This window comes from Barbus barbus, assembly GCF_936440315.1.
Source record: "Barbus barbus genome assembly, chromosome: 44".
Classification (NCBI taxonomy): Eukaryota; Metazoa; Chordata; class Actinopteri; order Cypriniformes; family Cyprinidae; genus Barbus; species Barbus barbus.
In genome coordinates, this window is record NC_136722.1 from 25,129,391 (window position 1) to 25,141,597 (window position 12,207).

The 12,207-nt window shown below is 37.2% G+C and overlaps 1 protein-coding gene across 1 annotated transcript in view; it reads left to right on the top strand.

Annotated features, from left to right (window-relative positions):
• The window catches only part of LOC306863438 (sodium channel protein type 2 subunit alpha-like), a 172,273-nt gene that overhangs the window by 68,677 nt on the left and 91,389 nt on the right, over positions 1-12,207 (top strand). The window contains exons 9-13 of the mRNA XM_079406766.1: positions 1,764-1,905; positions 2,951-3,148; positions 4,212-4,385; positions 6,363-6,716; positions 10,979-11,087. Coding sequence (XP_079262892.1) covers positions 1,764-1,905; positions 2,951-3,148; positions 4,212-4,385; positions 6,363-6,716; positions 10,979-11,087 — 977 coding nt within the window. The remainder of the gene's footprint in view (positions 1-1,763; positions 1,906-2,950; positions 3,149-4,211; positions 4,386-6,362; positions 6,717-10,978; positions 11,088-12,207) is intronic.

Consider the following 12,207-nt stretch of genomic DNA (forward strand, 5'->3'; position numbering starts at 1 on the left):
TTATATTATATTATATTATAATCCTGAAATCAGCATTGAAAATGCTAAAAAAAAGAGAAAAAGTTCCCAGATGCTGTCAAGACCTGATATTTTAAGTCTGTCCAATCTACAAAACTGAAATAATTGAAATCACTAAACAATGATGATTGTCAAATTCTTTTTCTCATGGCATCATGGTTTGATGCCAACCAAACTCTCTCCATAGTCTCTATAGTACTTTTCCTAAATATATCAGCTTCATCTTTACACAATAAAGCATCACCGTCTCGTCATCCGAGCTCTCTTTGTGTCTTTGTACTTAGTTACTGTATTGCGTTATAGTGAGAGGTTTAATCTTGCACGTGTCAATCCGGCCGATCGGAGTGCCATCTGATCCGCAGCAGCGTCCGGAGATCAGACTCCCAAAGGAAGTAACCTTGAGTCCATCTTGGCTCATAACAGCAAAACAGTTATTCAAACAGAACCGACAGATTGGTTTACACACACGGCACCTAACAGAGATTCCCAGAGCCTGTCCATCGGCCCTGGCCCGGGGCTCCTATTCTTGGGACCCTGACAGGACAGAGGGACTCTCTAGCGCTCAAAATAGAGCATGTCGAAATCCTTTGTGTCCCGACAATGCGGTCCCAGCTGCCAGTGTGCTGAGAGGGGCTTCTTTGACAAATTCTCTGAGTGACTCTGAGCTGGAACTCAATAACAGCAGATCACTGATGGAGAGTGATACCACATTTCTGCCCTCGTTACCCTCTTAAACATCCACAAAACAAGGTGCATCTTGAAGCAAGCTTGCATTAGACAGTAAAAATGGTTTTCAGAGAATATTTCTTGACTAAGTTCTCTTTTTTTGTGATTTGAAAAATAAAAAATAAAACTTGCTTTTGAAGGAAATTGATCTTGTTTTAAGGATGTTTAGGGATTTTTTGAATGTTTTTTTTTTTTAGGAAAACTAGCTAAAAATACTGATTTAAACTTTTACTGTCAACCAAAACTGATACAAAAATAATAATAATAAAAAATATTTTAATAAGTTAAAAACTGATTAAATGTTGATTTTTAAAGCCACGATGAAAAACTAAAAACTAAATATAAATAATCAGTAACAAAACATTTTATACTGTAAAACACAAGAAAATGTATTTGTTTAATTTATTTGTCAATGAGAACATAACCTAAATAATAAATAAGAAAGCTTTTTTTAACTGGTGGGGGGGGGGGGTACAATACTGATTACATGTTTATTTAAAACCATCATGATATATTGTGTATGTTGACCATGATGAAATAATACTGATTAAATAGAAATATTTTTTCCTGTCAATACAAAAAATAAAGCAAACATTATCCACTGAACTATCACTACTTATTTTCTGGCTTAATTTGTCATAAACTGGAAGCCACGCTGCTGTAAACAGTGCCAATCTCGAGTACGTTGTGCCACACGAGGACAGAAGCGGCGGTTGGTATCAGTGCATCTGGGGTCCGGGGCCCCACACAAACCCGGCTGAAGTGGGGCCCGTCCATTAGCACGTCCTTCAGGGACACGGCGAGGTGTGTGAGCGCGATAGCGGCCGTCACCGGCACCCTCACGCTCTCAACAGATGAAGCGCTGGCGCCACCGGCCCCTCAGAGCCGCTGTTAGTCAGAGAGCAAGTGTTCAGAGAGCGCATGTTACTCAGTACATCCCATAGTAAACAACAGACTCATTTCCTGCACACAATAACAGACTGATGCCGCTAATAACCACTTATTCCTGTTTTCCGCAGCAAATGTCCGGATGGTTTTGAATGTATGAAGACCGGACGAAACCCCAACTACGGCTACACCAGCTTCGACACCTTCGGATGGGCTTTTCTCTCGCTTTTCAGACTCATGACTCAAGATTACTGGGAAAACCTCTATCATCACGTCAGTGGACTTTCTCTCATTGCATCACACTCAAGCATTACAAACTTCACTGGTAGCTGGATGACATACGTTTCTTAAGAAATTCATATTTTTTATTTGTAATGGATGCATTAAATACAATAAAAATGCAATACAATCAATTTTGTTTTGTATTTAATATAAAACATTTAATATTTCATTTCAAAAACTATCATAAAATGTATAAATATTGAATTTGTATGCATACACTACCATTGGGGGTCAGTAATTTTATTTATTTTATTTTTATTTTTTGAAAGAAAGAAAATAATACAGTATTTCTATTCAGCAAGGATTCATTACAATTGATGAAGAGTGACAGTAAAGACACTGTTACACAAGATTTCCATTTCAAATAAATGATGCTATTTTGAACTTTTTATTTATCTGTGAATCATTAAAAATAAAATGTATCACAGTTTCCACAAAAATATTGTGCAGCACACCTGTGTTCAACATTGATAATAATCAGAAATGTTTGTTGATCAGTAAATCAGTATATTATTATGATTTCTGAAGATCATGTGACACTGAAGACTGGAGTAATAATGCTGAAAATACAGCTGCGCATCACAGAAATAAATTACAGTTTAACAGATATTCACATAGCAAACAGCTGTTTTAAATGGTAATAACTTTTCACATTTTTACTGTGTTTTTGATCAAATAAGGCTGCATCTTGATGAGCAGAAAAACCCTAAAACTTTGAAGGCTAGTGAATATGTAAATATAGAATTCAATGTAATTTATTTCTACATTTTAGCATCAAAACACCAAACTTTTGGATGGTAGTGTATGTGGAAATTAAATTTCTATTAATCTGTTTTCATCTATTGACTAGGCTGTTTTTGAGAGTTCATTGTAGATTACTTCAGAATAGCCTTTGATTGATCAGTCTGACCGATGCATCTGTCTGACACTAATTACAAGCTTGTGAACAGATATTGCACATGCGTTTTTCGTCAACAGTCATTAATCTGCAAGTTCTTGCAGCCGTTGTGATGTTACACTGTTGTTGTGCTGACAGACGCTGCGCTCGGCGGGAAAAGCGTACATGGTGTTTTTTGTGTTGGTGATCTTCCTGGGCTCCTTTTACCTGGTGAACCTGATCCTGGCTGTGGTGGCCATGGCATACGAGGAGCAGAACCAGGCCACCATCGCAGAAGCCCTGCAGAAAGAGCAAGAGTTTCAGCTCGCCATGGAGCAGCTGAAGAAGGAACAGCAGGTACATCTGCAGGGGGTTCACAGTGAAGCTCAGCGCTGTGTTCATTTATACACGTGCATCTTATAATACAGTGATTTCAGTGTCTCTCAGTGCTTCTCGGTTCACTGTAAATGTAGTGAACATCTCTGCATGAGCTGCGAGATTAATGTACATTTGGGAATGCAACCTGTGCCAGATTCACTTTATTTACAAACATGCATTTCGAACATTTTTGCGGACAGAAGTTTACAGGATTTCACTAATATTCTGCCAAAATAAAAGCTTTAATTTGAAATGTTAAATCTTTAGGGACTGAAAGTTTAAAAGCAAATAATTTAATTTAAGATATGAATAATAGTATTATAACTTGTAGTGTACAATAAAAAAATATTAAAATATCACATTCATATTGATTTTTTTTTTTCAGTATAAATGCAATTTTCAACAGCAATGTATTTTTGTCTTAATTTGTTGTAATAATAATAATAATAACAATTATAATTGTTATTATTTTAATTATTATTGTTAATATAATAATAATAATTATAATAAATATTAGTATTACAACTTGTGGTGTAAAAATAAATAAATAAATAATAATCAAATATTAGTATTATAACTTATGGTGTAAAATTAAACAATTATTATAATATCACATTTCATTTAGATTATTTATTTTACGGTACAGTTGTAATTTACAAACAGCAATGTATTTCTGTATGAATTTTTTTTATAATTTAAAGAGTTAAAATATAATACAAATAATAATAATATGATAAAATAATTGCAATAAAAAAATCTGCAAGCTTTTTCTATATAAAAATAATAAAAACAATCAAAATACAAAACTTACTAGAAAATATTAAATATTTTGTCATGTGACTATTTATCAACATCGGCGAACTGTGAACAAGCGAATGTGTTGTTGAATTATTAAAATACCAACCTAAAACCTTACTTCAAGTAAAGGTTTTATGTCTTAGGGGTTCGATTGATTAAAATGTTTGTGAATACCTGATTTAATCAAAAACGTACAAGAAGTCATGTAGCATTGTGCCTATAATTACGACTTTGTGTCTCTCAGGTGGCTCAGAAAGCACAAGAAACCGAATCCATATTGACAGCTGACGTGTCGCCGTTCTCCTCACAAGACAAAGGGAATCTGGACCGGAGGAAAAGCTCGAGACCGCTGTCGGAAGGAACGGAGGACGGCAGCAACGACAAATCAGCCAAGATAGACACTATAGAGGGGATGAAGGTAGATTTATCACCCCAAATCATCCATCACTCCTCATATACTCACCTGTATGCCATTTTATTCTGTGGAAATATAACCAGGTAAAGGACAAGTTCACTTCCAGTAAAATTTCCTGATAATTTACCCCCATGTCTTCCAAGATGTTCTTGTCTTTCTTTCTTCAGTCCCACAGAAATTTAGTTATTTGAGGAAAACATTCCAGGATTTTTCTCCATATATTGGACTTCAATGGTGGCCAACGATCTGACCGTCCAAATTTCAGTTTCAGTGCTGCTTCAAAGAGCTCTACACGATCCCAGCCGAGGAATAAGGGTCTTATAGCAAATCAATCTGTCATTTTCTGAAAAATTATATTTATACACTTTTTAACCACAAATGCTCGGCTAGCATTAACTCTTTATTAGGCGATATTTAAAAGGTTAGCGTGATGTAGGTGGAAGCACCGACCCAGTGTTTACAAAGTTAACATGCAAAAAAAATAAAATGCCCTTTACAAAAAAGGTAAAACAACGATGATTTTAAAGTTGGAGGAGAAAATAAGATGGAGTTTTTAACCGAAGTACAGAGACGAAGAACTAACTGCGCGTGACCTTTCCAACAGGATTACGTAATGTGTGAAGAGCTAGAGCAAGCCCAACATTTGTGGTTAAAAAAAGTGCATAAATAAAAAACATTTTAAGAAAACGACCGATCGTTTCGCTGGATAAGACCCTTATTCTTCGGCTGGGATCGTGTAGAGCTCTTTGAAGCTGCACTGAAACTGCATTTTGACATTCAAATTGTTGGCCACCATTGAAGGTCACTATATGGAGAAAAATCCTGCAATGTTTAACTCAAAAAAACGTAATTTCTTTGCGACTGAAGAAATAAAGACATGCACATCTTGGATGACATGGGGGTGAGTAAATTATCAGGAAATTTTTATTCTGGAAGTGAACTTATCCTTTAAAAGGGTCACTGGATGCCCATTTTACACAAGTTGAAATGATTCTTTAGCGCCAAGTTTGATCCTGGAGGGCCGGTGTCCTGCAGAGTTTAGCTCCAACCCTAATCAAACACACCTGAAGCACCTAATCAAGGTCTTACAAGGTATACTTGAAACTTTCAGGCAGGTGTGTTGAGGCAAGTTGGAGCTAAACTCTGCGGGACACCGGCCCTCCAGGATCAATTTTGATGACCCATGCTTTAGCGTCTTAGTGAAAAGTCTATAACATACTTTGGTTAAAATTTCTCAATGGTAGTGAAAAACAACACCCTTTTTACCCTGTCAAAATCAGCTCTGTTCACAGTGGGCTGTTTCGGTGCATGTCCCTTTAAATGCTAATGAGCTCTGCTGACCCCGCCCCTTTCTTCCGTGGGATGTCGAATAGTTCTCATGAGACTGTAAACTTTAGCAGCGGAAATTGCTAACTAGCACATTATTAGGAAAGGCCATTTGCAAAGATTCATAAAAATATACTCACTGCTTTTGTAGGTGAAGCTGGATCACGAATGATTCGCGCAAACTTAGGTAGATCGGGGGGTGCATTCCCTTCAAGAACAAACGTAATCCTCTGCGTCTTCAGCGGCTCAGCTGTCGGGAGTAAATAACGATTGCTATGTTCATTATTACATCCAACAATAAAGCACTTCAATCGCTTAGGAGACGTTGTTGTCTAAACCTGCTCAGGCATCTAAACAATGGCGGACTGATGACAGCTCACTCAGGGCGGGTCTGTGATAAAGTGCCAGGGTCAATCAACAATCGTGGGAGGAGCCTGGGTCTGTGACGTTACACAGACAAGAATCAGAGAACGGCTTGATTTGAGAAAGGTGTTATTGTTTTTGGGTATTTAATAAAAAACACTGGGTGGATTTTTATCATTATAGGGTGGTTATGTACACACACTGCCAACACACACTTATGTTCAAACAACATGTAAAAGTGAATTTTGCATCCGATGTCCACTTTAAGTCATTTCATCCTTATGTTTCTAGCAAACGCACTCTCTGCTGGTCCGCACTCTCTCCTTACGAGCCCGACGGGAGAGTCAGGTCAGCATCTTCAACTTCCGGCCGCCAAACAAAGACTCGGAGGTGGATTTCGCCGACGATGAGTTCAGCAATCACGGCGATTCGGACAGCCGCGGCGGCTCGCTGGCTCTGCCCTGGAGCAGGAGACGGACCAGCGCTCAGAGCACCTGCAGTCACAGCTCGCAGTTCTTCTTCCCCAGCCTCAACATCAACGGAAAACTCTTCGTGGCTATGGACCAGAACGGCCTCTCGGGCCCGGGGCCGCTGTCTCCGCTGCCGCTGCCCACCAGCACCATGGAGAAGGTCAAAGAGGAAAGCGTAAGTCACTCTGTGCTTCTGATCAAACCAGCAGAGTCCTGGAAATTGGAAACAGCATGATTGATTTGTAATAAAGCACCTGTGTGTCGCTCGGATCTATAGATGAAGAACCGCGGCTGGAATTGTCTCCTGTGGAGAAACGAGTCAGGAATAGTCTCATGAAGAAATGTCTAGATACTTCTAACAAGCTTGACTGATACTTTGTCATTTGTTTTGCTTATGATTCATTTATTGATAATTAGCAATGAACACTTTGACAAACTTGATTTGATAGAATACTATTGCAATAATAATAATAAATTAATTAATAATAATAATAATAATGATAATCATAATAGTAATAATAAAAACTACAAAACAACAACAATATATACAACAGTATAACAGCAACACTAATACTAAATAATAATTAATTATTGTTAATTAATAATAATAATAACTTTAATAATAATAAAAACAAAACAACAATAATTAATCATTATTATTAATTACTGATTAGCAACAACAACAATAATAATAATAATGACAATCATTAATAATTAAAATATTAATTATTATGCATAATTAACTTTAATAATAATAATAATAATAAAACAATAATAATAATTATAAATTCTTATTGTTTAATAATAATAATTATTATTTTCTGCTCAATAAACATTTCTGAAAACAGTTCATATTTTGTGGAAAAATTAGCATTTATTTGAAATAGAAATCTTTTGTAAGATTATAAATGTCTTTACTGTCACTTTTGATCAATTTAATGTTTTAAATGGTAGTGTAGAATATAATAATTTAAAAATGGTTATCAGATGATTAAACATTAAATTATTCTAATGATCATTAAAAAAAACATAAAGCTGAAGCCTTTTGTTAGGAGAATGCATATTTTTGTATTGTAGCATTTGCCAATTATTTATTTATTTATTTAATCATTATTCTAACATACAAAACATTTTTACAGTATTGAGAATTTGGTCAAATATGACCATTTTTGTCAGATTCACCTGTGAACATTGTTAGTTTAAAACAGACGTTAACTCAAGGTTAAGTGTTGTGTGACGAATCCTACAGTAACGTTTCCCAGAAACCTCCTCATCTTCTTCAAGGATGAACATAAGAGCTGCAGTCTCTGAACAGACCGCTGCCCTGTGTGTTACAGTATATTCTATAGCTGCCAGTCACACTGATCATATGCATTATGCTCTTGCCTTCTCTGAGCTGATTTGGACGAGTTCTTTTCTTTTATTGGTAGACTGCAAACATGCTGTGTAATGATTAGTGTTACATAAGAACCTCCACCTCTCTGCTCTTTCCTGCGTTTGCAAATGTTAATTTGTCTGCGTGTCAAACAGAATAACTCAAAGACTCAGGTTATTTTAATGCAATAAGTCTCGGGACCAGCAAACATTATGGATTTTTTATTGTCTAGACATTTTGCATTATCAGATATTAAGCTGAAAGCAGTATAATCTAATGGTTTTTACAGTACTGAAGTTATTGCAAGGATATGTGGGGGTGGTGATGGCGCAGTGGATAAGACACATGCCTTTGGTGTGAGAGACCCGGGTTCGAATCCACTGTGAGACACCAATGTGTCCCTGAGCAAGACACTTAACCCCTAGTTGCTCCAGAGGCGTGCGACCTCTGACATATATAGCAATTGTAAGTCGCTTTGGATAAAAGCGTCAGCTAAATGAATAAATGTAAATGATATTCCATGGATTGCATCTGACAAAAAACCTGTAAGACCATGTCTAGGTCATATTTCACCCCAGAATCATATCTTACTATATAAGGCAATTCGGCAAAAAACAACAGGTATAGTTCTTCTATTAATTATTTGTGTATATTTGGTTATTATATTATTTATTGATTTATTTATAACAATAATAATTATTATTATGTTAAATGTAATAAAAAATATATTTTAATATATATATATATATATATATGAAATGCATGCCAGACGTGTTCTGAACAGGTATGTGGAGTTTATTTTTATATATCTCTATTTTATCTCTACACATACAGTACAGACATATTTATCAAAAAATGACTCAGAGCGTGCAGTGAGGGGTCTGTGATTGGAGACGTTGCTTTTGCTTTTCCCTGGAAACACAAGTACAGTTCCCAGAATGCCGTCTTATCAGTGTACTCAACGGCACTGACCGAAACGCCATATGAACCTCTTCAGATGCCATATACTGCCTCGCATTTAACAGCAATGCACTGCATGCTTAATTAGCAATTACTGCACGCATCTGTTACATAAGTGACTGCATAAGTGATATATATAAGTAAAATAAATCAAATATATGACTTGGAAGGATTTTTTAAAATCTTTTTTGCATAAAATCCTTTATGAAGAAAATTAAAACAGACACAAATGAGACACTTATTGATGTACTGCAAGAATATAGAGCTATAAAATGAACGTGGAGCAGCTCTGATATTGAAAAATGTTAGTTAATACTGAGATCTCTTGATTTTTTTACTTTATTGTAGGCATGTTATAGTCTAATAAGAGACACATGTGAGATTACTGAGGTCTTTTTCTCATCTAAGCAGTAGCCAAATTTCAGATTGCTCTCCATTTAATGTAAATGCAGTCTAGAGAGTGATTTTTTGATGTATTTAAAGTGATTTTCCTTTCATATGAGCTTTTGAAACGGGAAGTATGACATCCTGCCAGAAATATCTGAATTACTCAGAAAGGAAAGGAGTCTGAAAACTGTCTGGACTGTGTGATGGAGGCACGGATACCCTGTTGTCTTGGCGATGTAGTCATGGTAACGTAGCAACAGATGTTGAATAGGAGTCGCAGCAGCAGCGTCTCTCACACACACAACGGTGTTTCCCACTCGTCTGAACAGCAGGAGTGGGCGTTCTGGTGGGCCGCGACGAAGTGCTCCTGCGTCATTCCTTTGATTACCTGCGATCAAAAACACATTATATAATGAGAGGGTCATTGTTACAGAGAGACATCATATCATTGACTCGAAGACCTCAGAATAAAAAAATTAAATCAGCAAACAGATAAAAGCATTTGACAAAAATTAACATTTCCCAAAACACCCATTATCACTGAAGACATCTGCTGCAGACGGTTAATCGCTGCTTTTATTGGACTTTTGTTTTGCACTGAACAGAATTGATTTTAAAATGCCATTAGGAGTGTTGTAGATTAATGTGTGTGTGTGTGTGTGTGTGTTTGCAGAGTCAATAATACTATAGAAAATATTGTTTGCTGAGCCTTATCTAGAGACAAGAAAATCAGAGAGAATTGAGGGTGGAGCTATCCAGAACTCCTTATCTCAACCTTTCACACAGCCCTGTAGAAACGACATAGCAACACCCTTGCAATCACTCAAATACCCTATCAGCCTACATAGCAACACCCTAACAACCATCCAAACACCATAACGAATAGTAGTGTGCTTAAAAATAATTCAGGACAGGTAGCAACTGCACAGCGATGCTAGAAATGCCCCTGCAATCACCAACAACGCTGTAGCAACCACACAGCAACACCCTAGCAATCACCCAAATATCCTAGCAACCACATAGCAACACCTTAGCAACCACCCAAACACCCTAACACATAGTAATATTCTTAAAAATCATTCAAAACAGGTAGCAACTGCACAGCAATGCTAGAAATGCCCCTGAAATCACCAACAATGCTGTAGTAACCACATAGCAACACCTTAGAAACCATCTAAACACCCTAGCAACTGCATAACAATGTGGTTAAAATCATTCAGAACATGTAACAACTCCACATCTCCACATAAGGGCAACACCCTAACAGATGATCTTGGCGTGTTTTATGGAAATGACTAACCTCGTGCATGCGGCCACTCATTTAGAATACTGCAAATTCACTAACATTAGTACGAGGTTAAGAACAAATTCATGTGCGTACGCACATGTTGTGAATTAGGCGGACAGTTTTCGTGAGAAGTTTGAATGTGCGTATAAATACGAATAATTTACGCAATTATTAATGAATATGCTTAAAAATCATTTAGAACACTTAGCAACTACATAGCAACACCCTAGCAACCACCTGGTCACCCATAGCAACCATAAACCTTGATCTGTTTTTTTTGCATTCTAAAGCTTTGGTATGATACATACTATATGAAAAACACCATGCAATGAATTGAAGTAAAAGAGAGAACAGTGAATGCTATAAATCGGCTCTTGTTTATTTCATTATGAAGCCATTTAAGTAACTGCTGTTGTTGGTTTTTCAGGGGCACAACTCCATCAATGAGCTGAGCAGTATGCTGCTGCCCCAGATGCCCCAGGAGGGCCGAGACCGGACCCTGAGTGCCACCAGCTACATCACTGACGCCATGGAAGGTAAGACACAGCGCCTGACAGAAACACAATACAACAAAAACCTACAAATCAACCACAATCACGCACGGGCCAACAACGAGATATTAACCCTGAAACAACTCCATATGCACATAAAATCCACATGAAATGTTCTCCAGCTAGGTGCGTGCGAGGACAGGAGAAGTGTCTCCATCTGCTCGCGGTTAATATCGTCCCCCGAGACTCTGCTCGCTGTTGTTATTCAATGGAAAGGTGTAACCCTCCCCATTGCTGCTTCATCATGACACAGCCAGACTGTGACATCACCTGGGTGGCACAAGAAGCCAGACTCTTTCCTGAGCATTTTAGCGAATAAATAATAGCGTAACAGAATGTCCTCGCAGTTTCAAATCTGTTATGCCCATCAGGACAAAGTGTTTTAGGAAACGAAAAAGTAGACCGCCTGTAGAACTTTGTGTATAAATAAATCAAGTGATGAATTAATTTTAATTGTTTGCGACGTTCCCGCTGGGAAATGTGTGAAGGCTCATTCAGACCATGGACGACAAATATAGGGAACTAAATGGCCACACAACTGTAACGATAACAACACTGAGGAATGATGTCATTGGAATCACTTTCAGAGCGAAATCTTTCCAGCTGACTAAAGATAAAAACATTGACAGCCAATCAGAATCTACCTGAAAGAGTGTGAGCATTTAAAGCAACAAATGACTTATAATAACCAAAAATATATTGCCCACTGGCTTGGACACTAATAGTTATCGTTATAGTACTTAGAGTGAAGTAACATGGAGAAACATGAGATTATTGCCATCTTTTATGAAAACAAACATCTGGATTCTTCATCAAAATCAACTGAAGACAGTTTTCTGTCATACGGTTATGTGCTCTCCTCACTAGAGGAAATAAAATGTCACCTGTGAACAAAAATGGCCCATATTTTTGAGTCTTTTCTGGACTCTTGATTGTTCAGCACAAAAGTTGCTAACAGAAGAAGGCCTGAGCTCACAGGGTCTGAGTTTAGATCTGCTAGCATAAGAAAATGCCAATCCTCATTATCACGCATGTGAAAGCTGACACGGCAGGACAGCAGCAGGCCAAATTTACTGTAATGAGCACGTTATGTCAGATGATGCTT